Below are 22,632 nucleotides of genomic sequence, written 5' to 3' on the forward strand. Positions count from 1 at the left end.
CCCTTTCCTACAAGACAGATTCATCCACTGATTCACTTTGCTCTTCTTAACTGTCATCATCACACCACCACACTTTAAGTATATTGCCAGACCGTGCTTGTCCGATGGCTCCAATATAGCGAGAATTCGCACTGTAGAAAGAAATTGGAGGGGGAAAATGAGAGAGAGAGAGAGAGAGAGAGAGAGAGAGAGAGAGAGAGAGAGAGAGAGAGCCGGGACGGACGCCTTGTCCACGGAGCGTGGCGCCCGTCAGCAGACAAAAGAGTTGGCTAGGCGCGAGCGATCCAAAGAGGTCGGTCAGCGCGTCCGCTATATAAAAAAAAAAAAAGAAAGAAAGAAAAAAACCAGGCGTTGGCACAAAACGCGCCTTGGCGCGCTCGCGCTCACGCGAGGTCCAACGAGGACGCACGCATGCGCGCAGGGATGACGGGACGCACGTGAGAGTCCTGTGGCGTGACGGCGGCGCGTCCAGCGGACCGTCACATGGCGCGCAAAAAAACAAGGCCGTTTGTCGCGTGCGCCGCCGCTCGGGGGGGGGGGGCGAGATCGCGTGACGACGAGATCGGGAGCTGTGGGAGGAGTCGCGCCCGGGATCGTGTTTGCGCGAGCACGAACGGAGGACACAAGTGTAGGAGGACCCGGAAGGAAAAGGCGTCGCTGCCATCGACACGAGAAAGCGCCACCACTGTGTTGATGATGGTGATGATAATATACGTCACGCGATGCGGCGGCGTCACAAGACAGGCCGCACGACGCTCCAGCGACGAGCGGAACGGCGGAAGAGCGAAAGCGCAAGGCGGCGCTTGACGCACTTCACTTGGGTACCGCACAAGATCCACTCGCGTCGAATCTTACGTTTATGAAATGTGCCCGGTTTCGTCCACGCCAACAACATATAGTGAACCGGGTGGCGGAGCGCCGGATAACAACGGTCACTGACAACCCAAAAGTGCAGCGGCAAGCTCACCGTTGTCCAACTCGAAGAGAATTTGTGACAGACGTGGCCGTCAATTATACGTTCACTCACTCGCGTGAGGAACGGTGAAGGCGAACCTCTTTCAGGATCAACTTCTGTTAGGAATTATATATAGATACGTTTCGAAGCGGTGGAGCCGCGCGCACAGGGTAATATTATGGTCTTGTTTTGCGGGCGGAGCTCGTTTGGTGAATTGTTTGGCTGCCAAAGACCATACGTTCCAAGCAATTGGCAAGACGGATGCACGCGAATGCGGCCGAGCACGCTTCGGACTACCCGTTTAATCTACCGCAGCCTATGCAGCGGGGCTCTTAGTGGAAACCTCTGACGACTGTGCTACTGCTGCTCGGAATTTAAAAGAAACAGCCTGCAGCGGTATCTCGGTCCGAATCACTTTGTGCGAAACGGTTACGTCTGCGCGACGTCATTCCTATAGCCGCGATCGTGAAGCAACGATCACCAAAATCATAGCCAATTCAGTACGCCCTGAAATTGAAATGCAGGCCGTGATCCACGGCGCCATACTAGCTGGTCGAGTGACATATTCTATGCAGAGTAGGTCACTGAATTGCTTGTGCCGGATGATAAGTTTTAACGCTAGCCCATGACCAGTCGGTCGGTCTCGAGATACGCATACGCGCTCTATAGCACGCGCGTATATACTCCAGGCCGGCCTTTCAAACACGCGGACAGGCCACAGAACGCGACCTCCCTGTTCAGGCCTCGCAACAAAAGACAAAGCTTCCATCTGCAGGTCTCCTGGCTTCGTGAAAGCTCGGAGGTTTATCAGGCGCATCAATTAGAGGTCACTCTCGATGCTCCGGTACACGACACGCGACCGAAAATGCAGTGAACGCATGCGCACCCGCGCCACAGCGGGCCGTATTTATATAACAGTGGCGCAACAGCCATTTCACCTTCCGGCGCAGGTCATGGCGCAGGCAAAAAGCCGATTTGGCGCAGCAGCAAGCACTTTTGGCGCAGGATCCAACGCACGTGCGCTTGCCATATACCATGCAAATTTTAGCGGATATAATCGATATATATGTTGTGGAGACGGGTTTGCGCGAGGCTTATCAGGTTACCCTGTAAGCGCGGTCAGAAAAGGACGCGATGCTCCTCCACACCGCGGCGCACAGAGGGCGCTACGGCCGGGTTCGTCGATACGGCGCAGAGAAGGCACCACGGACAGATCGTCAACAAACGTGGGTTTATTAACCCAGGATGCAACAGAGTGCGACAGTCACGTATACGGCTCGTGGGCAAAGGCTCGCCGCAAGACCGATCGATCGAGTATACCTGCACCGAACATGATATCTTGCACTCATGTCATGCATGCCATGTATAGGGCGTTTTCAAATATGAGGGCCGCAAACGGGATAGCGTCAACGCCACTGCGCATGCGCTAGACGCAAATGCATTTTGCGTCGGCGACTCTATTAAACCGAAATAGCACAGCGACCCAAGATCGACGCAAAAGTATTGCGTCAACGAACATGGCGGCACCCATCGAAGTGCCGGCTCTCACGGTGTGTACCACATTCGACCTTATTCCCTAATACCATGTTTTTTAATTATGCACCACGTGCGATTCCGATCGCAGCGGCTATATTTCAAAGCCCCGCTATCACCATAAACATCGAAAAGCCCACCTTTAATCCTAAAATTTAACATCCTCCTTCGGCAAACTCCGCGGTACCACTTGGGCGGGTTCGATGAACACCGAAAGAAAGCGAAAGCAAGACGGTGCAGCGGCACTACGTCGCATGTCCGTCAGAGAAAAATGCACGAATGGCGGACCGGTCGACTCCGAAGGGCCCACACTACTCGAAACTCTATGCGTGGGCTCTGCTTCCTTCTATGATGATGATGATGATAGCGTGCTGCTGGTTTTGATTTCAGTTTTGCTAGCTGCGAAGCATCGACGGAAGGAGGATTTCACCCTTATACATGCTTTGGCGCAGGATGGCGCAAACGAATGCCCTCGGCGCAGTTTGGCGCAGCTTTTCCACCACTATATATATATATATATATATATATATATATATATATATATATATATATATATATATATATATATATATACACACGGCCTGCTCTTTAGGCATCGATAGGCATCGTCGCAGTGAACTTCCGCCGCAAACCGTGACAAACTTGTTCTCTTCGGCGCTTTCGTCGGGATAATTTTCGTGTTAGGATGAGCGCCGTCATTAAATTCATTAACATGTCAATTCAGATGCGCGCGGCTTGCGCCGTAAGGGCCCATGGGCTCAAGATCTAAGGTCGTAAATGCAAGTGCCATAACCGCACGTTACTCTTTCATCCATCTCTATATGACAGTATAAAAGCTGCAGTATAGCACGCCGAAGTTGTATAGGCAGGCTACTCTCTCAATACCAAGGTCTGCTTCTCTACCCGTGCGCGCCACCACACACGCGCGCTTACGCACTGCCCGATGGGAAGCTCGCGTTCGCGCTACGCGCATGAAGAAAACCCGCCCCCTCTTGCACAGGAGACTTCAAAGTGCACACAGAGGCCCGCCGGCGGAAACCACAGAGACGACGGGGCCGACTCGTAAACAACACGCGGCGACGCGGACGCGCGCGCCAACAAAGGATTCCACAGACGACGACGGTCGGACGCGGGAGCCGCGTAGAGTGAAGCCCGGGGAGCGGAGCGCCATTGTTTACAACGTAGCAGTTCTCGCTGACAGCGCGACGCCGCAGCTGCGCTGGCCGTAGGTTGCCGCAGCGCCATAGCCGGAGAATACAATCGTGCCTCCGGCGCCAGCGCATACACGCCGCGCCGGTTCTTGGGAGCCGCTGCCGGGACAGGCCTGGCTTATAGCGGATAAGAGCGACGGAGAGCATCGCTTTAAAGGTTTACGCGTTCTTAAACGCGCGCAAAACACACACACACAGGCAAAACACATACACAGGCACAAAACACACACGCGCGCACACAGTAAAACAGAGCAGTAAAAGCGCCAATTAGCGGAACGAACAAAAAAAGAAAAGAAAATGCCGTTCCCAAGTGAGCGTGGCAGGCAATTTTAAACGGCGAACATAATTTCTCATCGCCTCCGCCTTGCGTCTCCTGCGAATTCTGCCAATAAATAAAGACAGGGGACTCACTATCCCATATTGCGGCTACACCCAGAGCGGATAGCGAATCCGTATAGCGAACTTTTGTTTTAGTGCTGAAAAAGAAATGTCATAGATCCGGCTGACACCAAACTACCAACAAACGGCGCGCGAAATTCGCGCAAATTTCCGGGGTATTAAGAATCAGTATGCAATGCTGTACACATTTGGGCTGCGCCGCACATCCTCTTTTCCAGCACATACCCTAACAACACAAGGCAACGTATCGAAAAAGAAAAAAAAAAGAAAGAGAGAGAGGCATAATGTGCTTGCGTGCCCTTGACGACGTTCGTGTGTCTCCCCACGCTTAGTCTTATGCTTCGGTAATGGTGACCTTGCCGAGACAACGTACTATTACCGCTGTTTACATCGTCGCATAACGTGGCATAACGAAAAACGCAAGCACTAATGCTTCCGCCGCACATGAAACGACGCGGATCGATCGAAGCGGTTTGTATAGCTCCTTTTCCGCTAAAGAGCTGTACGGCTTCGCGCTCCTGTCGCGTGCAAAGGTAACAAGTAAACTTAGTTGCTGCAATAGCATAGCCCGTGTTATCTCTGGTTGCACTTCACGCCACCAGATGGCGCAACAAACGCGCCAGCTTCTCCGGTTTGCAAGCAGAGGCAGCTTCGGTACAAGGTAGAGTGAGAAGTTCAAAGAGATGTATACAAGAATGCCAGGACGGAAACAATTTATAGCATACCCGTGCAACTCAAGCAGGCTACGTCACTACTTGTCACCGCCTCGTTTCAAAAGGGATGCCATTAAATCATCATCATCATCATCATCATCATCACTAAAACCCCTCTACCTTTCAAAGGTAACGCCATTCTTAGATCTTTCCGCCACCGCCCTCCTCCCAGCGTTTCGTTCTCGCCGCTTCCTGTGGCCTCAGCCTCCTCCGCTCACCAAACGCAGCGACACACCTAGACCTCAAGTTAGCACACAGAAATCGGGAATTGTGATCTTTAATGAAGAGACAAGTAATTATGTGGTGTCAATTCAACAGCAAGTCGTACCCATCGTCAAGCAATACCTCGGCGCACACATAAACTAAAGGCAGACTTAGTCAAGCACTCACCAAGAGAATCTGAATCAGAATGCTGTAATGAAACACAGAGCACTGTGGGGCCACAATAAGTATGAGGTGATGCGTGGGATCTGGAAAGGCGTAATGGTGCCAGCGCTAAGATTCGAAAATGCCATTCTATGTTTAAAATTGGATATACTGTCGGTGTCGGAAGATAACCAAAGATCGGTAGGCCGGTTGGCTTTGGGAGCTCAGAGTAAAACCACAAATGGGGAAGTGCAGGTTGACATGGGTTGGGCCTCTTTTGAAGTCGGAGAAGCAGAGTGCAACATTAGTTTCGAAAACAGACTCAGGAATATGGATGAAAATAAATGGGCCACTTAAGTGCACAAGTATCTGCACGTGAAAACCGTGGACACAGATAGAGGAAGAGGCCAAGAAAGTTGGTAACGAAGTGCTGGGTAATTGAAACTGTAAATAGGCAACCACTAGCCATCAGAAAGAAAGTGAGAGACACAGAAACAGTTAATTGGATAGAAAGAATAGAAACAAAAAGGGGCATGAGATTCACAAGAATGAGAAGAAATTAGAAGGGAAAATCTGTACGATACACGAAGGGAAGTGCCTTGCTATTTGAGGCTCAAGCTGGTTTCCTAAGGACAGAAACATATATCGGAGCAAATACTCGCATTCGGATGAGGCATGCGTATGCCGCAGCAAAAATCCGAAGAACAATCAGCCCATCCAAATGGAATGCGAAGGGATTCACCTAGTAAGAACCGTAGGTAACGTGCACCTTAGAAGAGCTTGGTTTTAAAGTGGACGGAACCGTCAACCGGCCAGCAGTCGAGATAAGCAAGAGAAGTTTAAAGTATTGGCGAAAAAAAAAATCAGGGAAGATTGGTACGACAGGATCTCTTAGTCATAGCTAGCGTTACAGGGTAGACTTTGAAGGAACAAAAAAGATTAAGGAGATGTATACAAAAATTCTCGATAAAAATTATGCGGATCCCACGTACTCTGGGAATCGATGTAAGCGAAGCTCTCTGTGCTGTTTGCTTCGTTTGACGATAACCAGCAGCAATGTTCACGGCAAATGCTTGATTTCTTCAAAGTTTAGTCCAAGTCGAGAGCGGTGAGTTGTTAAACCTTACCTTGCGCGCGCCATGGCTGTTTTCATAGTGCACAGAACACACAGGGAGAGGTGTTTGCTTGAAGTGTTGTTGTAGGCCATATTTCATAATCTCTCACAGGGCTGAGCATTGTCATTGTCTCACATGGCACATCGCATTGTAGCAACAGTATTTAACTTTAATTGAATAAGGCAGCTCGACTTCTGCACGTCTTGCGTAAGTTGTCAAATTTGCACGGTGTTCATTCTTCAGAAATAGCAGAAACGTAACGTACCGTATCTTGAACATGAATTTACCCAATTTTTCCACAACTGCTATCGCGTCTATAGTAGTAGCGTTTCCTTGCCTCCTCACACCACCTTTTCCCTATCACCCCCTCCCCCTCATATATGCGAACTGAGAGAGAACAGTGGCAGGGCTGTTATTCACTCGTTTCGCGACTGCGACGGTTCTACCCATTCTCTGCAACCCCCTCCCACCCATCCTCTCTACCATTCCATATAGCTTCCCTCTGGACTAGAAAGGTAAGCGCTGCAATTTCTGCAATGGTTTTGCGGGGTGTCACGGACAACTACAGCTGTCAAGCGGCTAATGTGGCGATGCCCAAGGTGCTCCAGAGGGCATTGTGTACACTCAACACAATGCAAAGTTCCAAACGAGTTTCTCGCGTCGCCTTTCCTCTCTGTCACGCTCCTTCCGTGTACACCGACGCTCTGAACCATCCCCCGACGCGGTGTGCCGGACAGCAGCAGTATGAGCAGCAGTGGGAAGTCGAAGGAAGAGGCGAAGGTAGAGGCAAAGAAAGCTTCGCTTTAAAAACATGTGTAGCGTACCTGAGTAAATCAAGCAGCCTAGGTGACTGTTTGTCACAGGCCCGTTGCAAAGGGGATGCCATTAAGTCGCCATCATCATCATCATCATCACACATTTGTCTCCGGTATTGCCTAGTATTCCGCAATGGGCGATACGCTTGCGGACAGGGTAAACGCTCCCTGATCCCCAATAATCGCGAGCTCCGTCGGGCGCGTACACACAGCTTGGTCCTGCCGTCAATCCTGCCCGCTCACCGCACAAGGCCGAACGTTTTTCGAGCGTTGCTTGCCGGAAGAGCGAGGCGGGCGCCGATTCGGAAGCGCTTATTTCCCCCTCCCGTTTCCGCGCGCTAAGCTTGGGCGCCGATCGCAGCTCTGCTGCCTACGCACCGCTTAGGCGCCTCCGAGCTGGAATACGACAGGTCTGTTACGTGTACAACGTTTCCAACGATTAAGCAGGTTGTCAATCGCACGTGACCCTTGCTTAATTTAGCAGCATGACGTGAACGCAGAGCAATGCGCACCCAAGTACCGGAAGGAAATTGAGGCGAGGTTAGCCAAACAAGCACGAGCGCTACAGTTGTGCTTGTGCTGAATTATATTGGTCAAAACAACGAACAAAATTAAGTAAGTAGTCAGCGCCTTCCTATAGAAAAAAAAAAGCCTATAAGCCCCACATTCTGTAACTTATCTGTTTTGCCTCGTGCAATTTCAATTGGAATTGTCTTTCTGATGCCATTTGTAGCCGTTAAAAATCGCGGGTTTTTTTCAGAACGTTTGCATGAATATATATACTGTGCTTCTTAATGTACCGTGTTACGCTTCCTTCTCGTGTGTGTGTGTGTGTGTGTGTGTGTGTGTGTGTGTGTGTGTGTGTGTGCGTGTGCGTGCGTGCGTGCGTGCGTGCGTGCGTGCGTGCGTGCGTGCGTGCGTGCGTGCGTGCGCGCGCGCGTGCTGAAATAATATGGCTGTAGTGTACATATTTTCCGTCACTAGTGCAACACTCCTCCGCAAACATGTTAGTCTGTTTGCGTAACCGTTTACTCTTTCATCATGTTATGCTTTACTCATTGCTCCATACAGGAAGAAGCCTCTAAGTTATGATGATTAATGAAAAACACACGCCTATATGAAATTATTGGGTCTCCATATAGAAACCAATATGCATATTTTTAAACTCTACCTAAAGTTAACTGGGACACCCTGTATATAGATCGAGAAAGACTGCACAGAAAACCCGGGAAGTTAGCCAGCGATAATTCCGGTTGGCTACCTTACACGGGGTGGGAAGGGGTAGGCAGATTATATATATATATATATATATATATATATATATATATATATATATATATATATATATATATATATATATATATATATATAGAGAGAGAGAGAGAGAGAGAGAGAGAGAGTAAACCTCGTACACTGCAAAGCGCTGGCGCACGGCGTTTCTGAAGTTCAACATGAAGGCACGCGTATAGACCGCAAGAGCCTTAGTATAGCGCGAGTAGAGCCTTCATTTTCAACGGAAGCAAGCAAGCGGCAGCAACGTACGCACGCAACGGCGCCGTGTCAGTTGCTTGAAATTCAAAGGCGTAAGCGTGAGCGTGCACAGTTCAATGCATATAGGAATAACAAGAAAGTAAAGAGGAGGAGGAGGAGACGGAACTTCTCAACCAGAAAGCCCGTTCGCTCAAGTTTGCGCACGGACACGATGAACGAGCTGAATTCATACCCTTTCCGCACCGGCGCTGCAGGACAAACTGAAAATGTCGACAGCCAACTATATATATATATATATATATATATATATATATATATATATATATTCCTTCGGGAAATTTTCGCTGAACGCGAGTACGTCGAAGCAGCGACGGGGCGTCACGTAGCGATCTTTTTTCGACACCTGAGAAATGATTGAGCGGCGCGACAACAGCGGTGGGTGACATTTGACGAAGTGCTCCGGTGTGATGGAAAAGCGGGCGACCGGCAATAAATACAGTCGCGGCACGAGTTGAGCTTCGCTCCGAAGTCGTAGTCCGGCCGTTATACGAGGTATGAAGCTTCCCGTTAGTGAAAAAAAAAAAAAGCAATAACGGGTTGCCAATACCGAGCCGGGGGCGGCAACCTAGTAGAATGCGCCAAGAGCTTCGCGCGCGGAATCTCCCCAGTCACGCTTGAAAGGTATCCGTCAAACTGGCATTAATATAAACCGAGTAAAAAAGTGAAAATACGGTTTTGTCGTTGCTAAGCTCGCTCCCCGTCGTTGACTGTATACGACGAACTAACGGCGCACAATTGAGCGGCCCTGCTGGCTCTATACAGTTCTCCCCAGCGACGAGAGAGGGCGCCGCGTGAAGTGTGACAGGCCAGTGCGATTACGTTAAAGTGCGCTTTTACAATCGAACGGGCAACCGACGCTGCGAGCCAGCGCCGTCGTATCGAACGGCTAGTTATATATATACGTTGGATGACGACACTGCCACTTTCATCACCGATCTATATACACATAGCGTATACGGGGGGGCGCATTTACGTTGAAGTCTCTTCCGAAATAAACACGCCGGAGTGACTTCCGCACTTCGATCTCCCTTGCGACAGCCATGGAAACACGTCGGCATAGCCCTTGTCCTGCAAAGGCCGGCTAGCTCGCCTCGACCCGGTCGGGTAATGATATGTCGATCGGCGCAGTTCATATATATATATATATATATATATATATATATATATATATATATATATATATATATATATATATCCCGCTGAAACCGATGATTACTTTTCCTTCTCGAATATGACACCGCAACTATGTATAGCGCGACGGCAAGCCGACGTCAGAATGCTGAGAAAAAGTCGCGATTGTGGTGACTTTTTGTCACTTTGAAAAGTCTGCACCAGTTCCTAGGCCTATCAAGACTCCTACTGACGTGCGAACATATATACTCGACTTTATACCTTCAAGCTGCAGAGAAAGGATCAAAAACATTAAAAATGAACGGATGAATAAGCACGTTGTCACAATATCCCGACCGCAACTTAATATATATAAAAAAAAAGACAAGGAAGAAGTAAAGAAGAACGTTTTCGTCCAACTCGATCAGGCACTGCAAGACACATGACGTCCGAACTAACTTTCTTTATATCGTCTTCATCGTTGTTGTTTGTCTCACAATAAATTCGGAATAACACTTAACCCTACACTTCCTACTTTTTCACCGATTAGGCGTTTTTGTTGCAAACACGCTAAAAATTTCACGCGAATAATCGACGTTCGCCTACACAGCTATAGACTTTATGAAGCACAGGTCGCCATGCAGCAGGTCGGAACGCGCGCGCGCCATGGCCGCCAATCGAACCTGCGACATCACGCTCAGGCGCACGACGACACAGCCGCCGGATATATCTGAGTCGCTAAGCGCGATACTAATATTAAAGACGAACGAGTACAGCCATTACTCTCTTATGCTTCCATTCGCTCCGAGACCTGACGGCATCTGCATGGGCCGCCTTTTTGTTCAAAAATTGATATGCCTGAATTTTCAGACGGCAAACTTCCGCGTATACACCGCGAAACTCACGTGCACGAAAACTTAGCAATACTCAGCAGTCAACTGTTTTCACCGAACCAGTGCGTCACGCACTAATTAACAACAACAACAGACGCTATAATTAAACGACGTCGATGAGGTCATTCACACCGGGCAAACACAGAAGCAGCAGCCGCGGCAGGTTGCTCCGCGGCGCGCATTCACATTGAACAGAGCAGGGCGCAAGCGCAAGTGTTGTTGCACACACTCACGCACGCAGCGCGCAGATAACAACAGGTTGTCGCACCCCCTTTCCTAACCCACCGCCCACACCAAAATTTTTTGTCTTCTTTCCTTCTATACCTTGTTAACCAACACGCGTCCTCTGGAAGGGACCGGTGCGCGCCGTTAAGGCTCGTGCGTCAATATCAATCACTCCAACGCGCGTGCGTGTGACAAGCTTTAATTAGCAGCAGCTGCTGTTTCACGAGTGGTTAACGCCGCCGCGACGCGCCTCACGCACACGCGCTGCATGTTGCTCCCGTTCGCACAACGCGCACGCCAGGCACCATAGCGTTTGTGTGCGATAAACAGAAACGGCGACTAGATCCATGCACACGTGCTGTGCGGTTGTGTGTGTGCATACATATATATATATATATAGTATCTCGTTGTCGCCGCCATCCCCAGAAGTGCAGCCCGCAATATTCACATTACTGCGATACCAACTTTCCTCCCGGATTGCTGCTCTGCGGGCCGAGATAGTTGCCCATGGCACGTCCCTCGAGCCTTCTCGTTGGAGTGCGCTTTGTGACGGCCTCGATTCTGCATTACACTCGCGATCCACGTGGTCCCTTTTTAAATCTTTCTTAGGTACGAAGCCTGCCCTTGCTCCCACTCTAGCAAAAGCCCTCACTCAGGGGACTCCCTCCGATGTCTTTGACAAGCTCACTTCTTTGTATCTCCCACCCCCTCTCACACCTTCCTACCCAACCTACTCTGGTGATCCTAACCCAGACCTCGACCGGCCTTTCACTCTCCGGGAGCTCGAAGCTGCCCTGGCTGCTAATGCTTCTCGCTCGGCTCCCGGTGAGGATACCATCACATACACTACACTCCGCAACCTCCCCGACCACTCCAAGGAATTCCTCCTTCAGACTTTCAACAATGCCTGGGACACCGGCTGCTTGCCGAGCGCTTGGACATCCTCCCTTATTTCTATGATTCCGAAGCCGGGCAAACCTCCCTCCCTTTCTAACCTTCGCCCTATCTCCTTGACGTCGTGTGTTGGCAAGACCCTTGAGCGAATGGCTTTGACTCGCCTCTCTGATTTTATTGAAGCGAAAGAGTTCTTCCCCCATTCTCTTATCGGCTTTCGACGGCGCGTCTGTGCACAGGACATGTTCCTGATCCTCCAGCACACCTTTCTCTCACCCAATCCCAGCCAGATCCACGCTCTTGTGACTGTTGATGTCCGCAAGGCCTTCGACGGTGTGTGCCACGACCATATCCTGTCTCAACTCTCCTCCCTGGACTGCGGACACCGGATGTACTCTTATCTCCGCTCCTTTCTCTCTAACAGAGTGGCTCGTTTCCGAGTGGACACCCATCTGTCCGATCCCCACCCGCTCACCCGTGGCACTCCTCAAGGTGCTGTTCTCTCTCCTATCCTTTTTAATCTTGCTATGACCCCTCTCGCCTCCCAACTAGCCCAGATTCCTGACCTCCAGCACATCTTTTATGCCGACGACATCACCCTCTGGTGTTCGTCTGGTTCTCCCGGTCACGTACAGGACACCCTGCAACGTGGCCTCGATCTCATCAACTCCTTTCTCTCCACTGCTGGCTTGTCACCTGCTCCGGAGAAATCCGAGCTTCTCCTTCTTAACTACTCCTCATACCAGCGCTCCCACAACGCCCTAATCTCCCTCCATCTTTCCGGCTCTCCCATTCCTATTGTCCCCCAATGCAAAGTTCTTGGCTTCCCGTTGCATGCAGCCAAGAATGTGCAAGCCCTACACCATGCTGTCAGGACTTGTCACTCGGTAACTCACCTCCTGCGGCGCGTGGTCACTCGGCGCTCGGGCCTCCACGAGGCTCATGCGTGCCGAATTGCCCATGCGCTCGCCCTCAACAAGTTCCTGTACTTTGTGCCTTACGTTTCCTTCACCCCCACTCAGCTTAACACCCTCGAGACCGCCCTTGTGGGCCTCTACAAGGCAGCTCTCAACCTCCCTATCACCACCTCCACTGCTAAGCTCTTTGCCACAGGCCTCTTCCATCCTCTTCGTTCTCTTCTCTCTCTCCACCGTGACTCCCAGCTTGCCCGGCTTTCTCTTACCCGTCAGGGTCAGTGGTTACTGGCCCAGGCGGGTATCTCTCCCATTCCCGTTTCCTCCTTTACCTCTCCAAAATCCACCCCGGCGCCCAATCTTCGCATTCTCCCCCTGCCGTCCAATATGTCCCCTGTCCTGCATGCCGGCCGTCGTCACGCGGCCGCGCAGCATCATTCCCCCCTCTTTACTACCCAGGGAGTAGCCTACACGGATGCCTCTTTCATAGCCCCTCGAGGTTCCTGCGGCTACGCTATCTACCATCCCCACCTCCCAGCACCTGAAACTCACACGAGTGGGCCGTACCTACACCCTCCGGATGCACTATCTCTCGAGGTCCTTGCCATTGTACATGCCCTACAATCATTTCCCTCCCTGCCCTCGCTCCCAGAGTACACGATATACACCGATTCCCAAGCCGCCATTCGCCACATACAAAACCGCACCCTACCCCATTCACTCCAACAAGAGGTCGAACGAGCGGTCTCCGCACTGCAACCTTCCACCGTTTTCCTCCGCTGGGTCCCTGGGCATTCGGGGATTGACGGCAATGAGCTGGCCCATCAGCTCGCCCGTGACGTTTTTAACCGGGCACCGTTGATCCCCTGGTCGGGGCCCTCGCAGGATTCTGGGGGACTCTCCCTGCGCCGCACTATCAAGGAAGTTTACCTCCAACTCCGTCTCGACAAGCGCCTCTACCCTCCCCCTCATCCATCACTCACTGTGCCGGAGGCTCGCCTTCTGAGGCACATCCAAATGAATGCACTGGTAACCCCTTCCCGCCTCTTTCTCTATCGCTATCGCTCCGACCCCTCCTGTCCCAACTGCCCCTCTACTTATGCAGACCTATCCCATTGCCTATTCTACTGTCCGGCTGCTCAGCAATCAAGTTCCTATCCTCCCCCTTCACTTTCCATCACCACCTGGCTGGACTGGCTTGGCGCTGAAGGTGAAGAAGAACAGCGTCGACTGGCCACCCAGGCGGTCGATATGCTCGGCCTGTAATTTTTGGCTGAATAAAAGTCTTATACTACTACTACTGCGATATAAGTTACAGGCACACTCCAGGAGAAATTCCGCCATCGTCGTCGTCATCGGCGTGAGGTTCCGTATAACGTCCAACGGCGATAAGATCTATATGTAGCACCCAGCATTTACGTCCTGCAAGGGAAACAATGTGAGGATGGAGCCCGTAAGGATGGTGGCTTGATTCGCGCCGTCTTTCCGCTCGTCCAATGTTGTGCGCGCAAGGTGCGCATGTCCATGTGTGTGTGTGTGTGTGTGGGGGGGGGGGTCCTGTCCCTCACGCCCTGCCGTGAGGCTGTGCATGGCAGGGCTCGCGTGCCCTGTTTTGAAGGTATACCCTGTGGCGGGTGTAAGCGGGCGAGCCGAGATGGCTGTTGGCTGCATGCTGTCTTCTCGCGCACCTATATCTGGAGGTCACGTATTCTCAGGCTTCGGAGACACGTTGAAGCAACAGGAGGCAGAAACGTTCGCCCCCCCCCCACCCCAGCCCCCTGTTAGCGATCTTCATGCCGCCAGCGTTGTGACAGAGCATGTGCACGATCATCGAGTGAGATCTGCTCATGCATGTCTGACTTGTGGGCGCGACACCATGCTTGTTAATGTAATTAATATGTTCACAGCAACTTAGACAGCCGATTAAAGCTAAGAACTTTCGTGTACAGCTTAATACTTCGTAATCGTTATCAATGTTTCAGCTGATATAATATGGACCGGGTGAGGTGACTTTCACTGCAGCAGCCAGAGGACGAAGGCGGGCATCATGACGATGAAAACGAGAATAGATGTATTTGCATGTTTGTTGCAAAGCGGTGACTCGTTCCTTCGCCTATAGGGTGAAACTGACTTTTTTGTAGTCTTTGCATTTTAGTGCGCATGCGCTATAGGGCTTCCAATCCGGCGAAAAGGCGTTGTGTGTCTGTTCGTGCGCTGCGCGACCATGAAGAGCTAGCAGCGTGGCGAGGTGAAGAGGAGGCAAAGGGTAGGTACGTCACGCGTTAGAGGACAGTAACCTATACATACGGCTCAAACTATGCGGTTGAAACGACAACGCGAACGTGTGCATCGACTGGTCCTGACACATTGAAGCTAAACGAGAGAAGTTGGAAGCAGACATATGGATAAAATGTCGTGAACGTACAAATGAAACTGCTGCCCAGAGGGAACGCCGTCTCTCTCGACCCCGATGCCGAGGCCATACGAGAAAAGCGCGGGATAACGACAATCCCGAACAGCGACGACGCGCTGCGTAGCTATATAGGCGCCAATCTTCAAGCTGCGAGGACTCGAGGGGCGAAGGAGACTGCCCAAGTGTATATGGCCGCGCGCTGATCAGATAACTTCATTTAAGAGCGGCACACACTGACACATATTCAACAACCCAAATTGGCGTCAAGGAGGTTCACTCGAGACTATAGCGCAGACCGAGTGGCACACACCCATGATAAGCCAAGGCAAACTATAGGCGAAACTAGGGTTTTAACGGTGCTGGCGCACGATAATTCGTGCTTAGCTGCAGGGCTGAATAGTCAGCAAAGTTTTTCTTTAGACTACGTCAGTACCAAGCTGGTTTTCGGTGCACGCCGGAACGAACGGGGCTTCAACGTGCGATCGATTGCTTCGAGTGGTATAAGCTGCGGGCGCCGCTGACGAGACTTGCATGGGTATACAAATTAAATTCATATCTAGACTGGCGCCTGCGGATGAGAGGATGTTCCTCATCCGGCCCATGACCGTAGGTGGCGCTGGCTAACACTACCACGGCTAGGTATACTACAGTCTAGATAAACCCAATAGAAAGCGCATGTGCGCGTCCCGGGACGGCGGACGAGGTAGCACGCGGTGATGGTACCGCGCCGCGCGCGCATGCGTATAATGCGGAACATGTGGGTTCGGCTTCCGCCGGCGGCAAATTGTCTTATCAGTGATTTTCCCCTCCCTTTTCGGTATTATGTCGACATTTCCGTTAAAAAGAATAGTTGAACTTCGCTATGCGTTTTCTTGGCCTCATTGTGCTCACTTCGTATGGTTGCACATAAAAAAAAAAATATCAGGTCCCACGGTTCACATATGTACAATATTTAAGAGCAGCAAAATTAAAATAATTACCAACAGCGACCGCTACACTGCTGTAAATGCTCCCCTACTCCATCCCCCCTATACCCCCCAAAAAAACTACTGCATAGATTTAGCACCATGATTTCATTACGATATGCAAATTAGATAGTTAAAATGAATCATTAGGCTGACACCATCCATGGACTGCTCTATAGAAAGTTTTCCAGGTAACCGTACTCAATATAATTAAGCAATTAAAAGAAGCAGTGCTGCGTTTATTGAGAGGGATGCTATAAAGAAACGTACACCATTAAGTTCACTTTGGTGAAGCATTTCTTCAAGACTCAATATTATTCGCGAAAACAGGTTGGTTAATATAGCGAAGCGAAGGGCGCAGTTTTCCCTTCTGAATTGCGGGCCCGAAACGCTGCGCCCGAATACATCAGAATGACGACACGGATTGCAATGTATTTGCGGACGCCTTGAGGTCGTTTCAGCTGAAAAGCAGTTTCCCCAACTCACTATACATATTCGTTTACCTGCTTCAGAATATAACCCTCGTTTATGAAACGAGTTTATTTTGCCACAATGCAGAGAAAACACAGCCGGAAAGATTGCTGATAACTTTAGAAGTGCCTTCACTGTTTCAGAAGTGCGTGCTTTCACCGCCTTGTCTTCCGGCCGGGGACGTTGGTCCTGCAGTATCGCCTACGACACGAACCCTAAACCACCGTCCAGTCATCTCAGTAATTGGTAAATATTCCTTGCGCAGCTGCAGAAAGAGCGCGTAGCACTATCAGCCATTCCAATTAGCGTTGCGGACAAGCCTTCGTGAAGGCAAATCCTAACCGGATTAGAGTATTCCAGAAGGATATTACGGACAGCAAGGAAAAGTCAGAAAATAAAGGAGCCCCGCATCAAGCTGATGCTTTGGCTCGAACCAAAGCATGAGCGCTGGTTCAACCAATGCTGATGGACCGTATAACCAAGGACCAAATTTGGGCCGTATAACCAAGGACCAGGACAGTGTAACGAGATCTATTCCTATGATATATTGCCATTCGCGCTTCGTGAGTGCTCCAAACGGTGCTGCTGTCCATGTTATATCACCGGGATCAATGAACGTTCGATAAGAAACGAACAGATAATCGAGCAAGAAGCTATCGGTACACTATACCGCCTAGACTGTGCAGAGGGTCTTCGATCGTGGCAGCCGCCAGGAGCAATCCCTTCGAGAGGACAGACTAGGCCGGCGAGGCGCCGAGGAGGATTACCAAGCCACGTCTGTCGTATATGTACCACGTTCCTGTCAGACGTCTTCCTCAGCCCAAGCGCCGCCTCGCCGGAGCTCGAGCGAAGCCGAAGGCGTCGCGGCCGTAACGCGACACCGTTACAACGGGCAGCGCGCCGAAGCCGCGCAGCTCGAGCCACAAGGCGCTCGCCTTGTGCGCCACGTTGCTCGCGAGCAAAAACAGCGGCCAAGTAAAAGAAGTGCGTGCGCACGCAGACGGCCACCGCCGCAGAACACCCACCCACAGGCGTCGAGGGGGGGGGGGGAGGACACGCAACAGGCCGCGTATGGTATACACACAGCTCGGAGACGGTAGAGGGAGAGAGAACAAGAGAGAACAACAAACAAACGAGGCCGGCGCTTGCAAATATAAAGGAACGGCAATAGTCCAGCGGAAAGGGGGAGCAGATGAAAACAAGTAGACGCGCGTGGACGTTACGAAACTCTCCTCCTCTTAATGCTCACGCGCAAACCACTCTCCCTTTCACGCCCCGCGGGCCCTCGAAATGTGGACGATATACGAAGTTCGGAGGAAAAGGAGACGCGCCGCCGCGCCGACCCCAAAAGCCAGAGTCACAGAGGCCGGCTCTCGATGGAGCGGCACGTTTGTCAAATTCGGTTAGCGCCCCTGACCCAACTCCCTTTCTGAGCCGAGGCGATGGCAGCACAGCTGCAGCGAGGCCTCCGCGAATGCGCCGCTGTTAATGTTAGAAAAAAGAAAAGCAAAGAAAGAAACCACAGCGAGCCAACCTCGCGCCCCCGCTGCCGGCAATCGCAGTATAATATAGACTTAAAAAACGAATACGGCTGGGCCATTCTCTCGCCGCTTTCAAGCACCCACCCACGCTTCAGGGCACCCTTTTTCTTTTTCTCCCTCCCCATCTACGCGGGACGGCGGCCCGAATGAGTTACAAGAGCGTCCCAGCAAGTGAAGGAGGAAGAGATGTAGGGTAGCAGCAGCCGCTGCAGCGAGAGCCCGCTCGAATCACCATAAAGACCTCGCCGGCACGGCATCAATGGCCGGACTTTGTTATCCATGTGACGGCGGCGCACGAATGACGACCCAAGGTCTTTGTTGAGCGATACAGAGAGAGAGAGAGAGAGAGAGAGAGAGAGAGAGAGAGAGAGATCTAACCACGGTGGTTTCAAAACGCCTACACAGACTGGAAACAAGTGGGTTTGGCATCTTCCTTCACCGCGCTTCTCTGTGTCGACCAACTTCCAACAAATACAGACGGGCACGAGCTTCTGCAAGGGCACTGTGCGATTACGCTACCGTTATCGATGGCAACGCTATACCGCTTCCAACAAGTGCGCATCCGCAGTCGACGACAGGGGGAAACGGTAACGATAGATAGGAAACGTCATAGTTAGCTTACCATATTAATCATCGCGTGCGGGATGGTCGACGCAAAGAGAAACAAGAAAAAATTGAAGGACGCTTAAGCTTCGCCTTCAAGAGTGGAACGCGATAGTGTTATCGCACCCCGTTCACACCGCCCACTCATTCGCTCGGCATGCTCTTGACAAGACGAAGGGGAGAAGCGGGCGAGTGGCGCGCCACCTGTCGGGGCAGCGCCGTACATTGCGAGGAGGGGGTCTTCTGTGTTTGCCGCAAGATGGCTCTGCGTGTGCGCCAAGCACAGAAGAAATGTAGCGGAAACGTACTTCGCTACTCGTTTAACTGCGACTAGTGTAATTTACATGCTCATAATTACCGATCTATGCTGCAGTATAACTTCCTACGGCACGTTTCTAAGGCAACACCGCAATCACTAGAGGCGCTTTTGTCGCGCTTTGAACCATCGCACTCATGGCTGAGTGGTAGCGTCTCCGTCTCACACTCCGGAGACCCTGGTTCGATTCTCACCCAACCCACCTTGCAAGTTTTTACTTATGAATTGCCTTCCGGGATTTTTCGCTCACGGCCAACGCCGACGACGGGCTTTTCTGCGACACGAGCTCCTTAACGCTGTCGCGTTAACAGTGTAGCACAAACGACCAAAGTCAGCGATAGCTTTTTAAGCGACTCTAATTTTTAAATGATACGCGAAAGAACGAAGACACGAGCAACGAACGACAAGCTTTCTGGTGTGACCCCGCTGTCTATCTCAACGCTATCTCGTGATTCATTGCAAAACATTATGCGTGCAACCTGTAAACTAATTCGGTATAAAATCGGCGACGACATTAAGACATTTGGAACCAGTATACGCATGTCTTGCGAACGATAACGGAACAACAATGCATAATAATAGGACGACATGAGATACCACAACATACACGCGTGACAGCTGCATGGTTACTCGCCACGCGCGCGCAGATGAGGCCGACAGCACAGAGAGACTCAACAAGAGCGGACACTCGGCAAAAACTGGGGACAAGGAACACGGCACGCCTAGTGCTCACACCATCCGTTAGCTGACGCGAGCATCGGAAAAAAAAAGAGGAAGAAAGTGAAATGCAGTTAATAGACTTTTTTTTTCTTTCCCGCAAAACACACAAAAAAAGCTCTGCGTATAAAATAGGTTACACTTTCGGACCAATTTATCTTGCGTTACCTATATAATAGACGAGTCAATGGCATGCCAGTGCATGCGCCAGACGCCACGCACCGAAGCGAGCGAGGCAGGCTGCCGATGTGAGCGTCAAAGTTGCACGCTCTTGACGTCATACGGACGACAAAACTGCTATCCTTACTTCGTATAGACAGCTACTAATTTGCTATCGCAATCGATGCTTCGCCTTTAGGGCAAATCTGCGACGTTTACAGCGAAGCGGTTAGCCTCTACAGTTGGTCGGGATTTTTCGTCTGCACACAAACGTGTGGACCGATCCCGGAGACGGTGAAAAGAAGCGGGAAGCGCACAATGTGCTGCTTGTCGAAGAGGCATCACAACACATGACGTCATAAGGTAACATCATCACTCGACGAAGATGTCATCGCGTGACGTCACGTTTGACGTGATAATGTCATCATATTAAGTCATCGAGGGATATCGTCACGCGACAATATCGACGACGCCGTTATTCCCGTATATTCGAATTACAATCCGAAGCTATCATGGCTACAGCTAGTGCATAAGTCATACTTTACAATTTTTGACGCAATTAACTTTTAAAAAATTTGATTAGTTCAATGAAGAGCTTGCGTTTGGCGGAGGGCCTAGGAGAATGAGGATGTATGCTGCATTTCCTCACACGCCCGTGTGCACGCGTATGACGTATACATCGCTTGTGGGTACTTGTGTAACGTCGGCAACAGCTTCGCTGTACATCCGCTTACACACAGTAGAAATGAGGCGCGGGTTTTTACTCTTTAATGTACCTCTGGTTTCCTGGCCTCTCTGCAAATATTTGTGTTCCTGCTGCACCTCGACACGGCACCCCTGCGCTACTGGACCACTGCAAAGTGGGAAATTTTGACAGTCTGTGCGAGAGTCCGCGCTGAATTGTGTGATGCACCGTTAGTTTCGCCTGTACTGAATCTTACTGGGACATGTTTGTGACATTTTCTGACCCCCCCGAACATTATTACAACTTATCTCAGTACTTTTTGGGCACGCTAGCAATTAACGCAATTAACGAAAAACAGCTCGGGCATTGCGTCGCAGTAAATTTGGCGTGGTCCGACTCTTACTGCCTAATTGTGACGTTTTTTTAATTGTGAGCACGTGGCGTACCATCGAGTCAGTTGAGGCCGAGCTGTGTTGAAAACGTGCAGTCACCAGTGTATTTCATGATTCAATATGCAGGAAATAAGGTCCGAGAATGGGGGTATGCATCGTGATATTTTATACAGTATTATTTGGAATGCGCCAGGTGTTTTCTACGCCATGTTTGTAAAAGCGAGTTGCCTTTGTTCCCAATGTCGCCCATTGAACAATCTCGCACGTATCGCCTCAACACGCAGCTTTCCCATAAGGTTTAAATACCATAATGACACACGGTCGTACTTTTTTCGGCTGCAGTGCCGTCCGGCGGAAATTCATACGGGAACTACTGCTGTTTACATGGTGCCGCAAAAAAGAAAAAGAAGAACGCACAAAAAGCCCGATACGAGCGTTCTTAATAGCAAAATAGAGATTTCCTCAATTCACAAGGTGTACTAGCTCATCTACTTTATGAAATAGCGCGTTGCACAGAGGACAGATTCGATGCCGGCTTCTAAAGATTCCGCGGAGACCGCGCGCGGTTGAGGGGTATTAAAAAAAAAAAATAAAAAGAATGCCGCGCGTAAGTCAGCGCAGACGGCCTAATGCGTACCAACCAGCGTTCAAAACGCGCGCGCCCAACACCGAAACCAGAAGTGTGGTTCAGGTATTCGCACCATCCGCTTGGCGCGCCACAGTCAATTCGCCCGCTAGGCTTTAAGGGGCTGTCTGCTCTCGTTGAATCTGTTTCTATAGACCAGCCTGATGAAGCACAAGTCTCACGTGATCTCGGCGACGTGAAGCCGCGCACAGCTGCCAATCAGGAGCTCTTCCACTCTGCACCTGCTCCACTTCCTCCGCTCTTTCACTCCCCTTCTCGTTGCCCTTGATACCTTCTCCAGCTTATTGCACGAGAACGCCGTCCGTCCGACCAACCATTTAAAGTGCGCGAATAAAGTTGTCGCTTTATAAAGAACACTCTGAAGCAGTCACACATGCCCAATCCCTCTTTCGGATAACTGGAAAATACGGCTGTTTTCTTTTTTTTTTTTTAAGTGAAGCTTTCTTAGACTTGTCACGCTTCACTCGTCGCATAGCTTACGACGATCACGAGCGACATGGGGCCATGTCGCTGATGCAACAGGCGTAATCCCAATAGAGAAAATTATCGTGCGTATCTGCAGGAGCGCTCTTCGTCTGCACAGATTGCGCAGAAACGCGTAAGAATTACAAATGCAGTTACGGAAAGTGAGCCGGTATACAGTCTCGTTAAGGTAAGTTTCCGATCGTTAAATAGTCCCGCTTGCATCGCTACCCAGGATGTTGCTTATGCCGTTACTATACGGAAAAAAGCTGCAGCCACACGAGTATGGTTTATCTCAATTGAAGCGGAAGTTGCAGTAAAAAACGATCGCGTCAGCACTAACTCGATGCCCCCTCAGGTCTTTCGACGTGCGCTGAATTCCAGCGCGACATTTGTCGCGGCGCTTCGTCCTCGATCTGCTCGCAGGCGTACATGTATGTGCACTTCATGTCGCGGCGCAGATTTCGTGCGAGAATGCGTCACTAGATGGAGCTGTGACCCTTCTTTGCGTTCGGAAATCGCGTAGAAACCACAGAGCGTTATTTCTTTAACGTGTACCCTTCATAAC

The 22,632-nt window shown here is 50.7% G+C and overlaps 2 protein-coding genes across 5 annotated transcripts in view; one reads left to right on the forward strand and one right to left on the reverse strand.

Annotated features, from left to right (window-relative positions):
• The window catches only part of LOC142582974 (protogenin-like), a 295,298-nt gene that overhangs the window by 115,702 nt on the left and 156,964 nt on the right, over window positions 1-22,632 (reverse strand). The window lies entirely within an intron of this gene.
• On the forward strand, window positions 11,445-13,986 carry LOC142582973 (uncharacterized). The gene has a single exon (XM_075693164.1). The coding sequence runs from the start codon at window positions 11,843-11,845 to the stop codon at window positions 13,958-13,960; it is 2,118 nt and encodes a 705-aa protein (XP_075549279.1). The 5' UTR covers window positions 11,445-11,842; the 3' UTR covers window positions 13,961-13,986.

This window comes from Dermacentor variabilis, chromosome 5, assembly GCF_050947875.1.
Source record: "Dermacentor variabilis isolate Ectoservices chromosome 5, ASM5094787v1, whole genome shotgun sequence".
NCBI lineage: Eukaryota > Metazoa > Arthropoda > Arachnida > Ixodida > Ixodidae > Dermacentor > Dermacentor variabilis.

Bases quoted from the DNA above. Each gene is read 5' to 3' on its own strand.
- LOC142582973 (XM_075693164.1), top strand. From the start codon at position 11,843: ATGATTCCGAAGCCGGGCAAACCTCCCTCCCTTTCTAACCTTCGCCCT.